This window comes from Thunnus thynnus, chromosome 4, assembly GCF_963924715.1.
Source record: "Thunnus thynnus chromosome 4, fThuThy2.1, whole genome shotgun sequence".
Lineage (NCBI taxonomy): Eukaryota > Metazoa > Chordata > Actinopteri > Scombriformes > Scombridae > Thunnus > Thunnus thynnus.
Genome location: NC_089520.1, coordinates 7526130 through 7540666, shown reverse-complemented (window position 1 = coordinate 7540666; position 14537 = coordinate 7526130). Strand labels below are relative to the sequence as shown.

Genomic DNA, 14537 nt, shown 5'->3' with positions numbered 1-14537 from the left:
TACAGTTATTTATTATATATAAATTATATTATATATATTTTTTTAAAAAGCCTTGATTCAGAATCACTTCTGTGTAAGTACAGAATTATTGCACTGAAATATTTGACTTTGAAAGCTATGTTTCTGAATTCATATGGTCTTAATTTTACTTTGTGAAACTTTCAATAGTCACTTTCAAGCTGTGTATTTTTAGAAACTTCATTTCCAGCATATATTTATTTTAGATTTCGCAAATTGTTAGAAAATCCATGTGCCTAATATTCAAAAGCTATATTCAGGTTACTCAATTCAGATCATGATTGGCGTTTGGTAACCTGATAGGTCAGAAGCTGGATGGATTCCAGTCTGGCCAGTAGTGCCAAAGTTTATGATTATGGTGATCTGTTCTTTATGAATGCACCTGACTAGTGCCTAAAGAAGTTAGATACTGTACACCACTGTGCTTTATGTTTTGTTACTGGCTGTAGTGATCTTGTACATCACTGTACTTTGTATGCTGCTGCTTCTGTATGTCTGCAGACTTTCTCATTGGGTCACTGGAACTGTGGTTTTATGAGTAGGTCCCTGTTTTGTTAGATCTTGTGTGTGTGTGTGTGTGTGTGTGTACTTATTTCTTCCATTGCATAATAAAAAAAAAAGGGTTTTAACTTGTTTCCCAAGCTGTGATTTTATCCTTGTCACTCAGGAAGGACGGAGCGGTAACTATGGAGCTATGGTTTTATGAGCAGGTCCCTGTTTTGTTAGATCTTGTGCACAATCACAACACATCCCTATAGTTCCTACATGCTTTTCCGCTGATGGACAGTTGGTAGCAATAACGCTCCAAGACAGCAGATGTTAATGTTAATGGATATAAAAAAATACAAGTATCATAATATTTAAAAAAAAAAAAAAAAAAAACATCTTTGTAAATGTTTCATGAGGGGAATGCATTTCATGTTTGTTCGGCCTCAAGGATGCACAGGATGGCTGCGTCTGAAACCACTCTGTTATTCACTTGTTCACTACACATAATATACTAAATAGTTCACTCAATAGTGAGCAGCAAATCAAGTTTTCAGACTCTTAACTAATTGTCGTCATTGTGTGTCGTCACAGTCAGCTGTAGAGTCGTGTGACGGTCGTTTTCACATATTTAAAATGTGGAGCATTGCATTGTGGGATAACTAGCAGAAAGTAGTGTACATGCAATGGACACTTCTGCTTTTTTTTGTTTCATTGTGGAATTTTTGAGGGTGCTATATAGCGGATATATTTACACACTCAGCATTCGGACACTCGAATAAAATGGTGAAGGGTAAATGTAGTGCACTATATAGTAAATAGGCAGTGATTTCGGACACAGCCGATGTGTTTTTTGGGAGAAAACTGAACGTAAACATAAACCACCTTTATCTAATGCATCCTGTAAATCAACTGTTTGACAGCAGACAAACGTTTTTAGTCAGAAGTATTAGATTTTCTAAACAAAAACTCTTAATAAATGGTGTTGAGTTAATTTATTTATTCCTCTCAATGTCGTGTTATAACCGAGGCTGTGTGACAACCTCCAGCTTTCTGTCATGTTACTGCTTTTATAAAAAAAAAAAACACTGTACCAAAGCCAACTGACAACTGGGGGTTTAAAAGGAACAGCTCATCACTGCTGTTACTGTGAAAACTTGAGATTACTGAGAGATTCCTTTCATCCATACTAAGAATTAAATTAACACACAGTAATTACAAAATCTTTATTGTATCTCCCTCTTTACAATAAAACAAAACTCAGACAAAAAAAGAACTTGGGGGTTTTGGCTCAGGGACCTGTTGATGGGTCAGCTAACACACATTTCTGCACATGGCTCAAAAATTAATTTTGCTGAGTTGTAAACCTTGCACAATAACAGCAGTAATAATGATGGCTTTTGACACATCTGTACCTTTTATACCCTACAATCAAAGGGAAATCTGATTTACAAACTACTCATATATACTTTATTCTGAAGGCAATGTTCAAAATTAAAACTGTATAAAAATTAACATTGGAATAAAAACATAACATGACAAGATTTCTGTTATATTTAATGAATACAAAGAATACATTTTTCCAGAGTAATGTAGAGTGAGGATCAGTGGTGGAAAGTAACTAAGTACATTTACTCATGTACTGTAAGCTACCTAAGTACAATTTTGAGGTACTTATACTTTACTTGAGTATTTCCATTTGATGCTACTTTATACTTCCACTCCACTACATTTCAGAGAGAAATATTGTACTTTCTACTCCACTACATTTATTCAACAGCTTTAGTTGCTTTTCAGATAAAGATTTGACACAATGGATAATATAACAAGCTTTAAAAAGATGACACTGTTAAAGATGAAAACCAGTGGTTTCTGTTTTATTTCTTATTTTGCAACAAGGGAAAGAGTTCAGACACGACGTTATGTTGCCAGCATTACCTTAACAATCAAGACTGGACTTATAGACCATTACTGCCACCTAGTGGTCAACACGCGAGTGATTAACTAAATATCAAGATAGTTTCCAATCTTTTTGTCTTTTGATGTCTTACAAAAAGCAGTGTGTAATCAGGGTCACATTTCAGATGTCTATGAGTTGTTAACAGATCCACCAAATAGTGATTTTTCCCTCTAAACTTCTAACATGGTTTCATTTTATTAAAAAAAATAAAATCAAAGATCAGAGAAAAAGTCCAAAAACTGAAAACAGATTTATGTATCAGAACTTTGTTTTTTCTTCTTTCCTCTCCCATCAATCATCTCTCAGTATTTCCATTTGATGCTACTTTACAATACACAATACACTTTTCCAGAGTAATGTAGAGTGAGGATCAGTGGTGGAAAGTAACTAAGTACATTTACTCAAGTACTATAAGCTACTTAAGTACAATTTTGAGGTACTTGTACTTTACTTGAGTATTTCCATTTGATGCTACTTTATACTTCCACTACTCCACTACACAGGAAAATATTGTACTTTCTACTACACTACATTTATTTGACAGCTTTAGTTAATTTTCAGATGAAGATTTGACACAATGGATAATATAACAAGCTTTTAATATACAACAGATTGTTAAAGATGAAACCAGTGGTTTCCAACCTTTTTGTCTTTTGATGTCTTACAAAAAGCTGATGTTTTTTTCCACAAAAAAAGTATAATTACCATGTAAAATCATTAAAACGGCATCTCCTCCTTCTCCCTCATTAAAAAAAATCCAGGATCTATAAAATAATAACATATTTTATTATGTAGTTTTCCTGCTGGACACAAGATGTCTCTACTGTCAAGTCCATTCTCAGTGTTTGTGCACTGGAGGCTTCAAGTTTCCACATCACACTTGTGTAAGTTGAATATTGGACCACAATTGACTCCAAACTAGTTGTGATGTCACAAATCATGCTCGTAGGACTAAAAATGAATTGAGCACAGAGAAATATACATCATTCTACACGCTGAAGCTCAAACATCCAACTGTAGGAACATGAAGAAAAACATATTTTTGAGTGGAGGGGGACTTTAAACTACCCAACAGTACATATAATTAGCTCTGTGACCAGCTACACTAAAATGCTGCATACATTGATGCAACAATATTATGTTAATAATGTAATAACAATATGGAGACTGTTGATTGGCAGGGGGGTTCAAGGGGTTGAAACAGGAGGGGGTAGGCAGTTGTTCCCAGACGTTACTTGATTAACATTAGCTAAACAATTTTGTGTATTAAAAACTTTAGATCAATAGCATCAGGATATAACAAACAATGGTATGCTTATTCTTATTCTTCATCAGTAGCTATATACAGTTGCAAGAAAAAGTATGTGAACCCTTTGGGATTACTTGGATTTCTGCATAAATTGGACATAAAATGTGTTCAGATCTTCATCCAAGTCACAACAATAGACAATCACATTCTGCTTAAACTGATCTGCAACTACAGGAAACGTTTGGTTAAGGTTATTGCTGCCAAAGGAGGGTCAACCAGTTATTAAATCCAAAGGTTCACATACTTTTTCCACCCTGCACTGTGAATGTTTACATGTTGTGTTCAATAAAAAAATGAAAACATATAGTTTTTTGTGCAGTATTAGTTTAAGCAGAGTGTGATTGTCTATTGTTGTGACTTGGATGAAGATCAGAACACATTTTATGCACAATTTATGCAGAAATCCAAGTAATTCCAAGGGATTCACATACATTTTCTTGCAACTGTGTGTATATATATATATTTTGTAACTCCTTTCATTATTTTGTCTTCCTCCAATTTGGCGGATAGTCGTGCTCTCAGTTTTGAACTCAGGTCACTCAGATTAAACAAAATGTACACCGTCTCTGAATCATGGGAGAGAAAGAGTTCTCTTTATACATCCATGCTCTGAATTCGCTGTGTGCTATAACTTGAGCCAGTTTTTATCAGCTCCTGTTTGTATGTGTGTAATCGTGTATGTACAGACAACTATCACTGGTTTACTTTATACTGAAGAAAACTTAAAAACGTGAAAATTACCAGGCAAATTCTGAAGCTTCTTCTTTTCTTACGATTTCTAAGCGGATTTATGAAGGTCTATTGGAAATGCACACCAGAGACATCCTCGAAAGTGTGAGTCACGCTCAGATTTGACTGAGTTATGACTCAAAGGAGGATGTGATGTTGTTGTTGGGGTTTTTTTACACTCACGCCTCCACTCTGTCAAACTCCCTCCCGCAGTTTGTAAAACTCTAAAACGTCCTGCAGTATTACTCAAATCTATTTATAACAAGACTCTTCTGAGATATATGTATCATGTTTGTGTGTTCAGATCGTGGCTGTATGGTTCAGATTGATATGCGCTCATCAATAAATTGAATGTAATGTTATTAATTGACAGTAATATGAACCGCTGTAAGTGATAGATTGTCATTTTAAAGGCTGAGAGCGAAGTTAAACTGTATTTCACGTAAATTTTGTCAATCAGTTAGATTTGAAGTTGTAGGAAAAAAATTCCGCCAAATTACGTGACCAGTGACACGGCCCTCTTTTGCTCTCAGCCAATAAGAAGCCGAAATTTTAGAGGCAGTGGCAGCAGATCGGGCCAATAACATGTGGGAGCAATAACATGTAGGCGGGACTTGAGAAGATCGCCGAGTGGACAGCACCTAAAGTTTGGGTTGTCCTCAAAGTTTCTAAAAACAGGTAAGCATGTGGTTATATGTTCATTTCAAGACTAAATGTGAAATCTTAGATGTGTTGTTTACAAGTTAACAAATATAAAACTTTAATTTGCCTAAACCTTGTAGTTAATGTTGTTGAAGAGGCTGTAGCGGGTGTCTGTGTCATTACCCCCCCAACTTAGATTCATCCATTGATGAATACTGGGTTGTTAAGAAGTTCCTCATTTTTTTGTGGCATGTTATTTTCCACAGTAGTTTAGAAAACTTGTCTTAAGTTAATTACTGCAGTTTACAGTGAGAGGTGCTCATCCCTTGACATCAAAATACAGAAACAATGAGGTAACTTAGGTAAAAGATACAAAGCAGCTTTTAACTCATATGACTTCACAGAGAGATAACGGGACCCGGCTTGTTGATGATCACAATGACTGTCGGCAGTTTACAACCGGGCTTTGCCGTGATGATGAAGACGACTCTGGTTGCCTTGTTGTGCATTTTACCATTCATCGAAACCGGTAAGCTAAACTAACGCCACTAACGTCGCTTTTTCAGTTAATACCTAAAGAAGCTTTCAGCATCGACACTGTTTTCAGGTCTTTAACGTTGCTATAATGTTGTTAGATAACAAGTTTATGTCATGGTTTTAAAACGTTTATGCTAACGTGCCAACACATGTAGAGCTTCGCCAAGAACTAATGTCTCCTAACTAATGAGCTGTCAGGCTGCGAGACCATGAGTGAGATTTACCATCTGTTCTTCCGTCCTTTTGAGATGGACATAGAAGGAGGAAAACTGAGCAAATGATGAGGACATTTTCTTTGTTTTGAAGGCAATGAGATGGCCCAAAGACGTGATATTCTTTGGTTTTATTAATAGGAAAATTTACATAAAAAGAAATGGACTGACCTCAAACTTTGGACGTTAGAGACCTTTGCAAGAACTATCAGGATATGGTGCCACATTTAGATATGTTAAACATTTTTTGTTTAACATTTTGTTTGTTTTATTTATTAAAACTATATTTTGATATATATGCTGTCTATATCCCTGGAGAAATCTGTTTTGGTTGTAAATATGTTGTATGTACATGTTCTGTTAAAGTTAAAAAAAAATTTCTTTGTCACTGCTGAGCCTCCAGACTCAATTTGCCCCACTTTGCATGAAATAAAAAAAAAACAAACAAAAAACAAATAAAACAAAACTGATAAGAAGGTTTCAATTAAAAATCACTATGTAGTGTATTATGTTGCTGTGAAATTAGGTGGCGCACCACAAGTATATTTGAAGAATTGTTGTTACGTTGGATTTAAAAACACTTAATTCAAAAGTAATCTTGGTTATTGTTGCATATCTAATTATAATGTTTGTTTTCCAGCTCCGTTAAAAGAAGTAGAAGTAGTAGCAGAAGAAGGCGACAACGTCTTGTTACAGTGTCCACAGGATCCTCAAGTCAATTTGGAGCGTTCACTCGTGGAGTGGACTAAAGATGGCCGCACAAATTTCGTCCATGTGTATAGACATGGACAAGACTACTTTAATGACCAGAAGGACGAGTACAAAGGCAGGACAGTCCTCTTCCACGAAGGCTTGAGCCGAGGAAATGTGACACTGCAACTTTCTTCTGTACGGCTGTCTGATAATGGAACATTCAAGTGCTTTGTCAAAAAAACAGACACCTATTGTTTTATTACCCTCAAAGTTGGTAAGCAAGCTGAAGTTATTGGTTTATGTAAGAATTTTGTTTCAAACTGAGTTTTAAATCATTTGTAAAAACAAGTCTTGGTTATGAGTACTTTTCCTCAATTTAATCTCATTTTTTAACAGGAGAAAAAATGCAAAGCAACCAAACACAAGATGACGACCTGAGGACAACCAGACATCCAGATGTGACCGAGACGTATTCTGGTAAATGACTTTGAGATGTTTTCAAAGTGCAGTTTCTTCAGCACACTTTATCTTTATTTCTCTGTAAGAACAGGAGAAAAAAATTGAGTCTCATGTGAAAATGTGCAGCTGAATGTCTTGACTGTAAATACTTAAGTATTATCTCACCATACAGATAGCTTTGAAATGTGGAGAAATTGCACTTAGCTGCAAAACTTTCTGGGCATGTTTGCGCCATCATATCATATAAAATCTTTTGTGAATCAGACTTTGAGACGGTTGCAAATGATGCGCAATTCACGGTGCTTTTAGCGGCTGCAATCCATTCTGTGTAAATTCGCCCAGTGTTTTCAAAATACGACAGAGGTGTAAATTGATTAAATAAATTCAACCTCAATGTCTGTGTGCAGAAATGGTGTCCCTAATGATCCACAGACTTTACTGTCATCAGTTATAATTGGAGCTACTTTCTGCTTTCAATTTTCTCTTTTAAGTCCCTCCCTTAAGGGAAAAACTGCATCTCATTGAGCTTGCGCTGCCTCTCAAACAAACTTCTTCTCTCATATCCTTTCAGATGGTAAAAACACAGCAGCTATCCTTACCGGCACCATTTTCACTGTCATTGTCATCTGCTGTCTCATCGGAGCTCTAGGCTGGATCTATAGAAATGGTAAGTTACAAGCCTAACTTACCCACAGCTTTTTAATATCAACATTTAAAGAGCAGAAATAAGTGTTTTGGGACAACTTTCATGGTGGCAGACTGGAACGACTTCTGGGTCAAGCGATCGAGATCGAGGAACGATCAAATAAGGGAATCAGGATGTACCTTTAGTCTGGCTCTCCTATCGGCTTCACTGAGCCAAAAGATGCAGTCAAGTCTCAGAAACTTGAGTTAAGCCCAAAGATAGCTGGCTAACCCACTTATCCAGTGATCGCAGAGTCGACCTCATTTCCTGTGAAAGTGTAATATTTTGAGACATTTGTGCTTTAAACACCAGAGCTGATTGATAATTCCGTTATCATATACTAACGTACATAACATTTGCTATCATATTGTTCTTATCACAGATATTTTTTTTCCTAGTGAAAGCTTTCAAGCAAGCCATAATTTAGAAAAACAAGTATTAAGTTCTTATTTTATACTTCTAACTCATGGAATGAACAGTGGAGCACAGTTCATGCCTTAAACGTCAGTTTATTTTGCAAACTTTTGCCATATTGTGATAAATAAATAACTGAAATATATCCGTATCCATAATCATCCCTAACACTTACTTGCTCAGCAGTATGCACAGACTGTAAAACCTCATGTTCACAAACTGGTTGTCATGTTCTCTCATAGAACTGAGGAGGAGGTTCAGACGATGGAGGGAGGGGGAAGCAGAGATGCCGGCAAACAACGGTCAAATGGACAACCTGATGAATAGAGCAGTAGAAGAGGGTAAAGACCTGGACAGCACTGTGGACAATGACCTGAAAATCATCCAGCAAGACTTGCAGTGACTTATTTCACTTTTCTAATTTAATTAATAACACTGCCTAATGAAGCTGTTTACATAAATACACTGGCCATGAGTGGAAGAATCTTGATAAACTTGCTTTTGGATTCATCTCACTCAGTACAGATTGCTGTAATGCACTTTGCTTGTTTATCGTGTTCACGTCATGTTTCTGCTGCTCGCATGCTACACATGCACTGCCTTATTCCTTCCGCTACTTTTGTACCTTTCACGTAGATGTCCTTTGAAGAACGAAGAGAGAGAGAGGATGACTAAAAAAATCCGTAGGGTGTTATTGTTCTCACACAGTGTGCAAGTGAAAATCATTAGTAGCCCATTGATATTAATGAATTTTAAAATTTTAGCAGCGGCACTCATTAATTTTGCTGAATGAATGTAGGAGAAACACTGACAGTCGATCTGGCCTTACAACACACCATCTTCTCCTGCGGTGATTGTGACGTACCACATGATCAGAGCTGATACCGCGTACACTCTGGTAAATATTGACCTACAGGCCCACGGCAGTAAAAGGAGACCTGACCCGATTTAGATGAAGTACTGTGGTGTGATCTGAAGCCAGACTGAAATCTTTCCAGAAGGGCATTTACAATTTTTTAAAAAAAAAGCTGAGTTGAATCCAAAACAATTTTCTCAGTAGTTTTTCAATAAAGGGAAGATTAGAGAAGCGTCTGCAATTATCCAATAGGGAAATATCCAGGTTGCATTCCTTCGCAGTTTTCAGCGATCCAGTTTTTGCACATACTTTTCTAAGCAATTGAAAAAATTTTTTAAAGCTGGTTATGTTAAAGCCAGTTGTAAGAGGCTTACCATCATACACTAATGAGTACAAGCTGGAGAAAGTTGGAGACATTTTGGTAAGGTTTGTGACTCATTATAGACGGGGACCAAAAACACTTTCTTGAGACATATTTGAACTGATGTAGTTTTGGTTGTTTTAGACACATGCTAAACAAACACATTTCCAAAAACTAGAAGATGTTACCTTTCAAATTAAGCCCTAATACAGCGATTCTCAACTGGTGGGTCGCGACCCAAAAGTGGGTCGCGGACACTTTCTGGGCGGGTCACGGACAGCTTGTAAAAAATAAATAAATTTAAAAAATGCGTGCAGCATTCTCGTTGCCATGGTAACCACCATTCGTTTGCCGGTAACCCTTCTCTTTAAATTTGTGATGATGGCGAAACGCAAATATAACCCGGAGTATTTGAAATGTGGATTTTCGTTCATTGAGGACAAACACGGAGAGAAACCAGAGTGTGTTATTTGTAATGAAGTGCTGGCACATGAGAGCATGAAACCATCCAAACTAATGCGACATTTACAAACGAAACATCCCGCATGTAAAGACAAGCCGGTGGAGTTTTTTCAAAGACGACTTCATGAACTGAAGGTATCACAGAAGTGTCTGACAGCATCTTGCTCCAAACAAGAACAAACACTCCGGGCGTCTTACCACATAGCTCACCGTATCACTTTTATACATGCAGTTGGCATGGTCCTCCTCAGCCTCTTACTAATGTACTCTGAATGCAGAGATATGCAGAGAAGTAAAATATCTAATTTTGTGGCCTTATTTATTTTGTGCTGTTTTGATATTTAATTTTATTGCAGTAACTTTTATACATGTAGTTGTCATGTTCCTGCTGAGTTTCTTAAAAAATTGCTATGCATTCGCTTTGCATGCATATGTATGTTTAAATGTGTTTTTTGAAGGTTGTTTCAAAAACAAAATAAATTTTTTTTGTTTTGTATTCTATAAAAGTGGGTCGTGACTTAATGACCATGGGAAAATGTGGTTGAGAACCACCAGTTGAGAACCCCTGCCCTAATACATACATTCTGGCCTCATAGTTCTGCTATTATAAGCTTTTCCATTTGGGTGTGGCAAATAGGCAAAAATTCCCAAAAAATGGTGGATGTTAAGAGGTTAAAGAACTTAATGTTACTGCCTGCTGACCTGAGATTTCTCTGTGTGTGTGTGCATGTGTTTGTACAGACGGGTGACAAATTAGAGGGAAAATAGATGTGTCATCACGTACCACATGATCAGAGCTGATACCGCGTACACTCTGGTATCGGACATATTGACCTACAGGCCCACGGCAGTAAAAGGAGACCTGACCCGATTTAGATGAAGTACTGTGGTGTGATCTGAAGCCAGACTGAAATCTTTCTAGAAGGGCATTTACAATTTAAAAAAAAAAAAAAAAAAAAAAAAAGCTGAGTTGAATCCAAAACAATTTTCTCAGTAGTTTTTCAATAAAGGGAAGATTAGAGAAGCGTCTGCAATTATCCAATAGGGAAATGTCCACGTATCCTTCCTTCGCAGTTTTCAGCGATCCAGTTTTTGCACATACTTTTCTAAGCAATTGAAAAAAAATTTTTAAAGCTGGTTATGTTAAAGCCAGTTGTAAGAGGCTTACCATCATACAGTAATGAGTACAAGCTGGAGAAAGTTGGAGACATTTTGGTAAGGTTTGTGGTGAAAACTCCCTAGCTCCCATAAGATTAGGCCTAGAGGTCTGGACTTTATAACAGGTGTGCACATGTGAAGGTATGTGGTGATTTGGATAGTTCTGGCATAAAGCCATGTCCTAGTCATTGTTATTCAAATATGACTCATTATAGACGGGGACCAAAAATACTTTCTTGAGACATGTTGAACTGATGTCCTGTCAAATTAAGCCCTAATACGTGCATTCTGGCCTCACAGTTCTGCTGTGATAAGCTTTTCCATTTAAGTGTGCCAAATTAAAGGGAAAATAAATGTGTCATCATAGAATAATGACGCAGAACAAAATAAATTTATATATAGTTATTTATTATATATAAATTATATTACATATTAAAGCTTTTTTTGCCTTTCTTTGACACTATTTGTCTTTGTTCTTCATTGTTTTAGTCATTATTATTAAATGATCTGTTCCCACAAATTATAATAAAACATCTTCTAATTTCTCTCGAGTATCTAATGATAGGTATTAGTGTCACTAGATTATTACAGTGAATTTAGTGACACTCCACTCAAAAACACGTCTTTCTTCTCGTTCCTTCAGTTGGATGTTGTTCTCTGTGCAGAGTTTGTTTTCACATTCATCTACTGAAGGAGGAAAGTTTCTCTGAGCTCACCTTAAATCTCAGTTTAAACACGTGTAGCCACAAGCAGGATTTGTGACATCACAACTAGTTTCGGACCCAATCGTGGGCCAGTATTCAGCTTGCACAAGTGTGATGTGGAAACTTGACGCCTCGGTTCAGAAGCAAAATAAACTTTAAGATCCCTTCCAGTATGGAAGCAAATCATTGCCTTAAGTTGAATTATATCAGCATATTTAATCACTACTGAATTTATTTATTTCCAGCATGTATTTATTTTAGATTTCTCAAATTGTTAGAAAATCCATGTGACTAATCTTCAAAAGCTATATTCAGGTTACTCAATTCAGATCATGATTGGCGTTTGGTAACCTGATAGGTCAGAAGCTGGATGGATTCCAGTCTGGCCAGTAGTGCCAAAGTTTATGATTATGGTGATCTGCTCTTTATGAATGCACCTGACTAGTGCCTAAAGAAGTTAGATACTGTACACCACTGTGCTTTATGTTTTGTTACTGGCTGTGGTGATCTCATACATCACTGTACTTTGTATGCTGCTGCTTCTGTATGTCTGCAGACTTTCTCATTGGGTGACTTTTATATACGAATCTCTCCTTTGGCTGGTTCACGGTCATCAAATGCGTGTTGTCGGCTACAATTTCCTATCCTATTTACTATTTACTGATTTCTTTCCCATAGATCTAAATGCAAATGTCACTTTAGTCACTGTTATTATTGAAACACCAGCCAGTTGATCAGTCCTTGTGACCGAAGCTCTTCCCATCTGTGCTCAATCAATGAACCCCCTTTCCTCTTGCCATCCAAAATCTGAAACATCTGGGCCGGCTCAAAACTTGAACAAAAGATGCAGAGCATGACTGGATGTTAATTACTTAACCGCACCATGCGGTGGACCTGTGTGGAAACATCTACACTCACTATGTTTCTCCACTCATTGAGGTTTTTCCCTTTGATTCGTCTCCCGGTCTGCTTTCCTTGCATAATTAAAAACAGGTTTTTACTTCCAATCCATGTGGTAAGAAGATTCATTGAGGATTCGATTCTGGAAATACCTTCAGAACTACAGTTAGCATTTTTCTACCCTGATCTCGTTGCTTCCTATGAAGGGAAAGGATGTGGGTGTGGGTGTACTTATTTCTTCCATTGCATAATAATAAAAGGTTTTTCACACGCTGTGATTTTGGTTTTGTTAGATCTTGTGCACAATCACAACACATCCCTACAGTTCCTGCATGCTTTTCCGCTGATGGACAGTTGGTAGCAATAACGCTCCAAGACAGCAGATGTTAATGTTAATGGATATAAAAAAAATACAAGTATCATAATATTTTTTAAAAAAAACATCTTTGTAAATGTTTCATGAGGGGAATGCATTTCATGTTTGTTCGGCCTCAAGGATGCACAGGATGGCTGCGTCTGAAACCACTCTGTTATTCACTTGTTCACTACACATAATATACTAAATAGTTCACTCAATAGTGAACAGCAAATCAAGATTTCAGACTCTTAACTAATCGTCGTCATCGTGTGTCGTCACAGTCAGCTGTAGAGTCGTGTGACGTTTGTTTTCACATCTTTAAAATGTGGAGCATTGCATTGTGGGATAACTAGCAGAAAGTAGTGTACATGCAATGGACACTTTTTTTTGTTTCATTGTGGAATTTTTGAGGGTGCTATATAGCGGATATATTTACACACTCAGCATTCGGACACTCAAATAAAATGGTGAAGGGTTAATGTAGTGCACTATATAGTAAATAGGGAGTGATTTTGGACACAGCCACTGTGGTTTTTGGGAGAAAACTGAACATCGCTACTTCTTTTAACTTTAAACAGCATGTGTGCAGACAAACACATAACCGTGGTCATACATTGGACCTTTTCATTTACCCTCGGTGTAAAATATACTCTGTGGAATTACTGGATATGACTTTATCTGATCACTAATGTATAGTTTTTAACTGTGAATCGCCAGTTATTAATACTGTCCCACTCGCATCTTTAATGAGCAAAGCATCTCAAAGTTCTGCGCATTGTTTGATAATCAAGGCCCACACTTGTCTGAATATTCCCACACCGATGAACTGACTAACACTTCTAATTCAATCTGCTTGTCTTCACTAAATATTATTGCACCTCTTAAGGTCAAATCTGAGTCCTCAGAAAGAAAGCAGCCTTGGTTTAACGACAGTATTCTGATAAAGTGGAGTCAATCAGAGTCTCTATTACCCCCAACGCCACTTACTCTGATGTCCACCACCCGCAACAAGATAGTTTGAATCAGTTTTATCACATTACCTTGTCTGAACTTCTAGAGAAAGTATCATATGAGAGTGTCTTCCAGCCCTCTTGATATAATACCAACAAAGCTTTTAATAAAAGTAATGGACTCTGTCAGGCTGTGTTTCTGTTTTTAACAGTTGCTTGTCTAATGGGTGTGTCCCTGAATATATTAAAATTGCTTGTGTGAGCCCACTGTTACCTGGGCTGGTTCCCTCCCTCAAAACTACAGACCAATTTTCCTTTTCTATCATTTTTTTTTTTGGAAAAAAAAGTGTCTAAGCAATTTATCTCTGCACTAGGAAATATCAATAATTTTGAAAAGTTTCAATCTGGTTTCTGGAAGTATCACAGCATGAGACTGCACTGCTCAAGGTTACCAACAACCCAGTCCTTGTACTTCTGGATGTTAGCGCAGCCTTTGACGTAATTGACCACAGCTTCCTGTTAGCGAAGATATGTGGTACAGCCTTAACGCTTCATTCACACCAAATCAGGCAGTGCAGCGTTCAGCCGCAGGGTTGGGCGGAGGTGTGTGGATTTGTGGGCATGTTTATTTGTGCTCTACAACG

General features: G+C 37.1%; 1 protein-coding gene across 2 annotated transcripts; it reads left to right on the top strand.

Annotated features, from left to right (window-relative positions):
• The first annotated feature begins 5098 nt into the window (after nt 1-5098).
• On the top strand, nt 5099-10602 carry LOC137181021 (erythroid membrane-associated protein-like). 2 transcript variants are annotated; one of them, XM_067586347.1, is made up of 6 exons: nt 5099-5180; nt 5549-5673; nt 6546-6860; nt 6983-7063; nt 7617-7712; nt 8387-10602. In XM_067586347.1, exons 2-6 carry the CDS (start codon nt 5574-5576, stop codon nt 8545-8547), a joined length of 753 nt encoding a protein of 250 aa, XP_067442448.1. In that variant the 5' UTR covers nt 5099-5180; nt 5549-5573; the 3' UTR covers nt 8548-10602. The 2 variants fall into 2 exon arrangements, with proteins under 2 accessions (XP_067442448.1, XP_067442447.1); XM_067586346.1 differs by having other exon boundaries at nt 6534-6860.
• The last annotated feature ends 3935 nt before the right edge of the window (nt 10603-14537 follow it).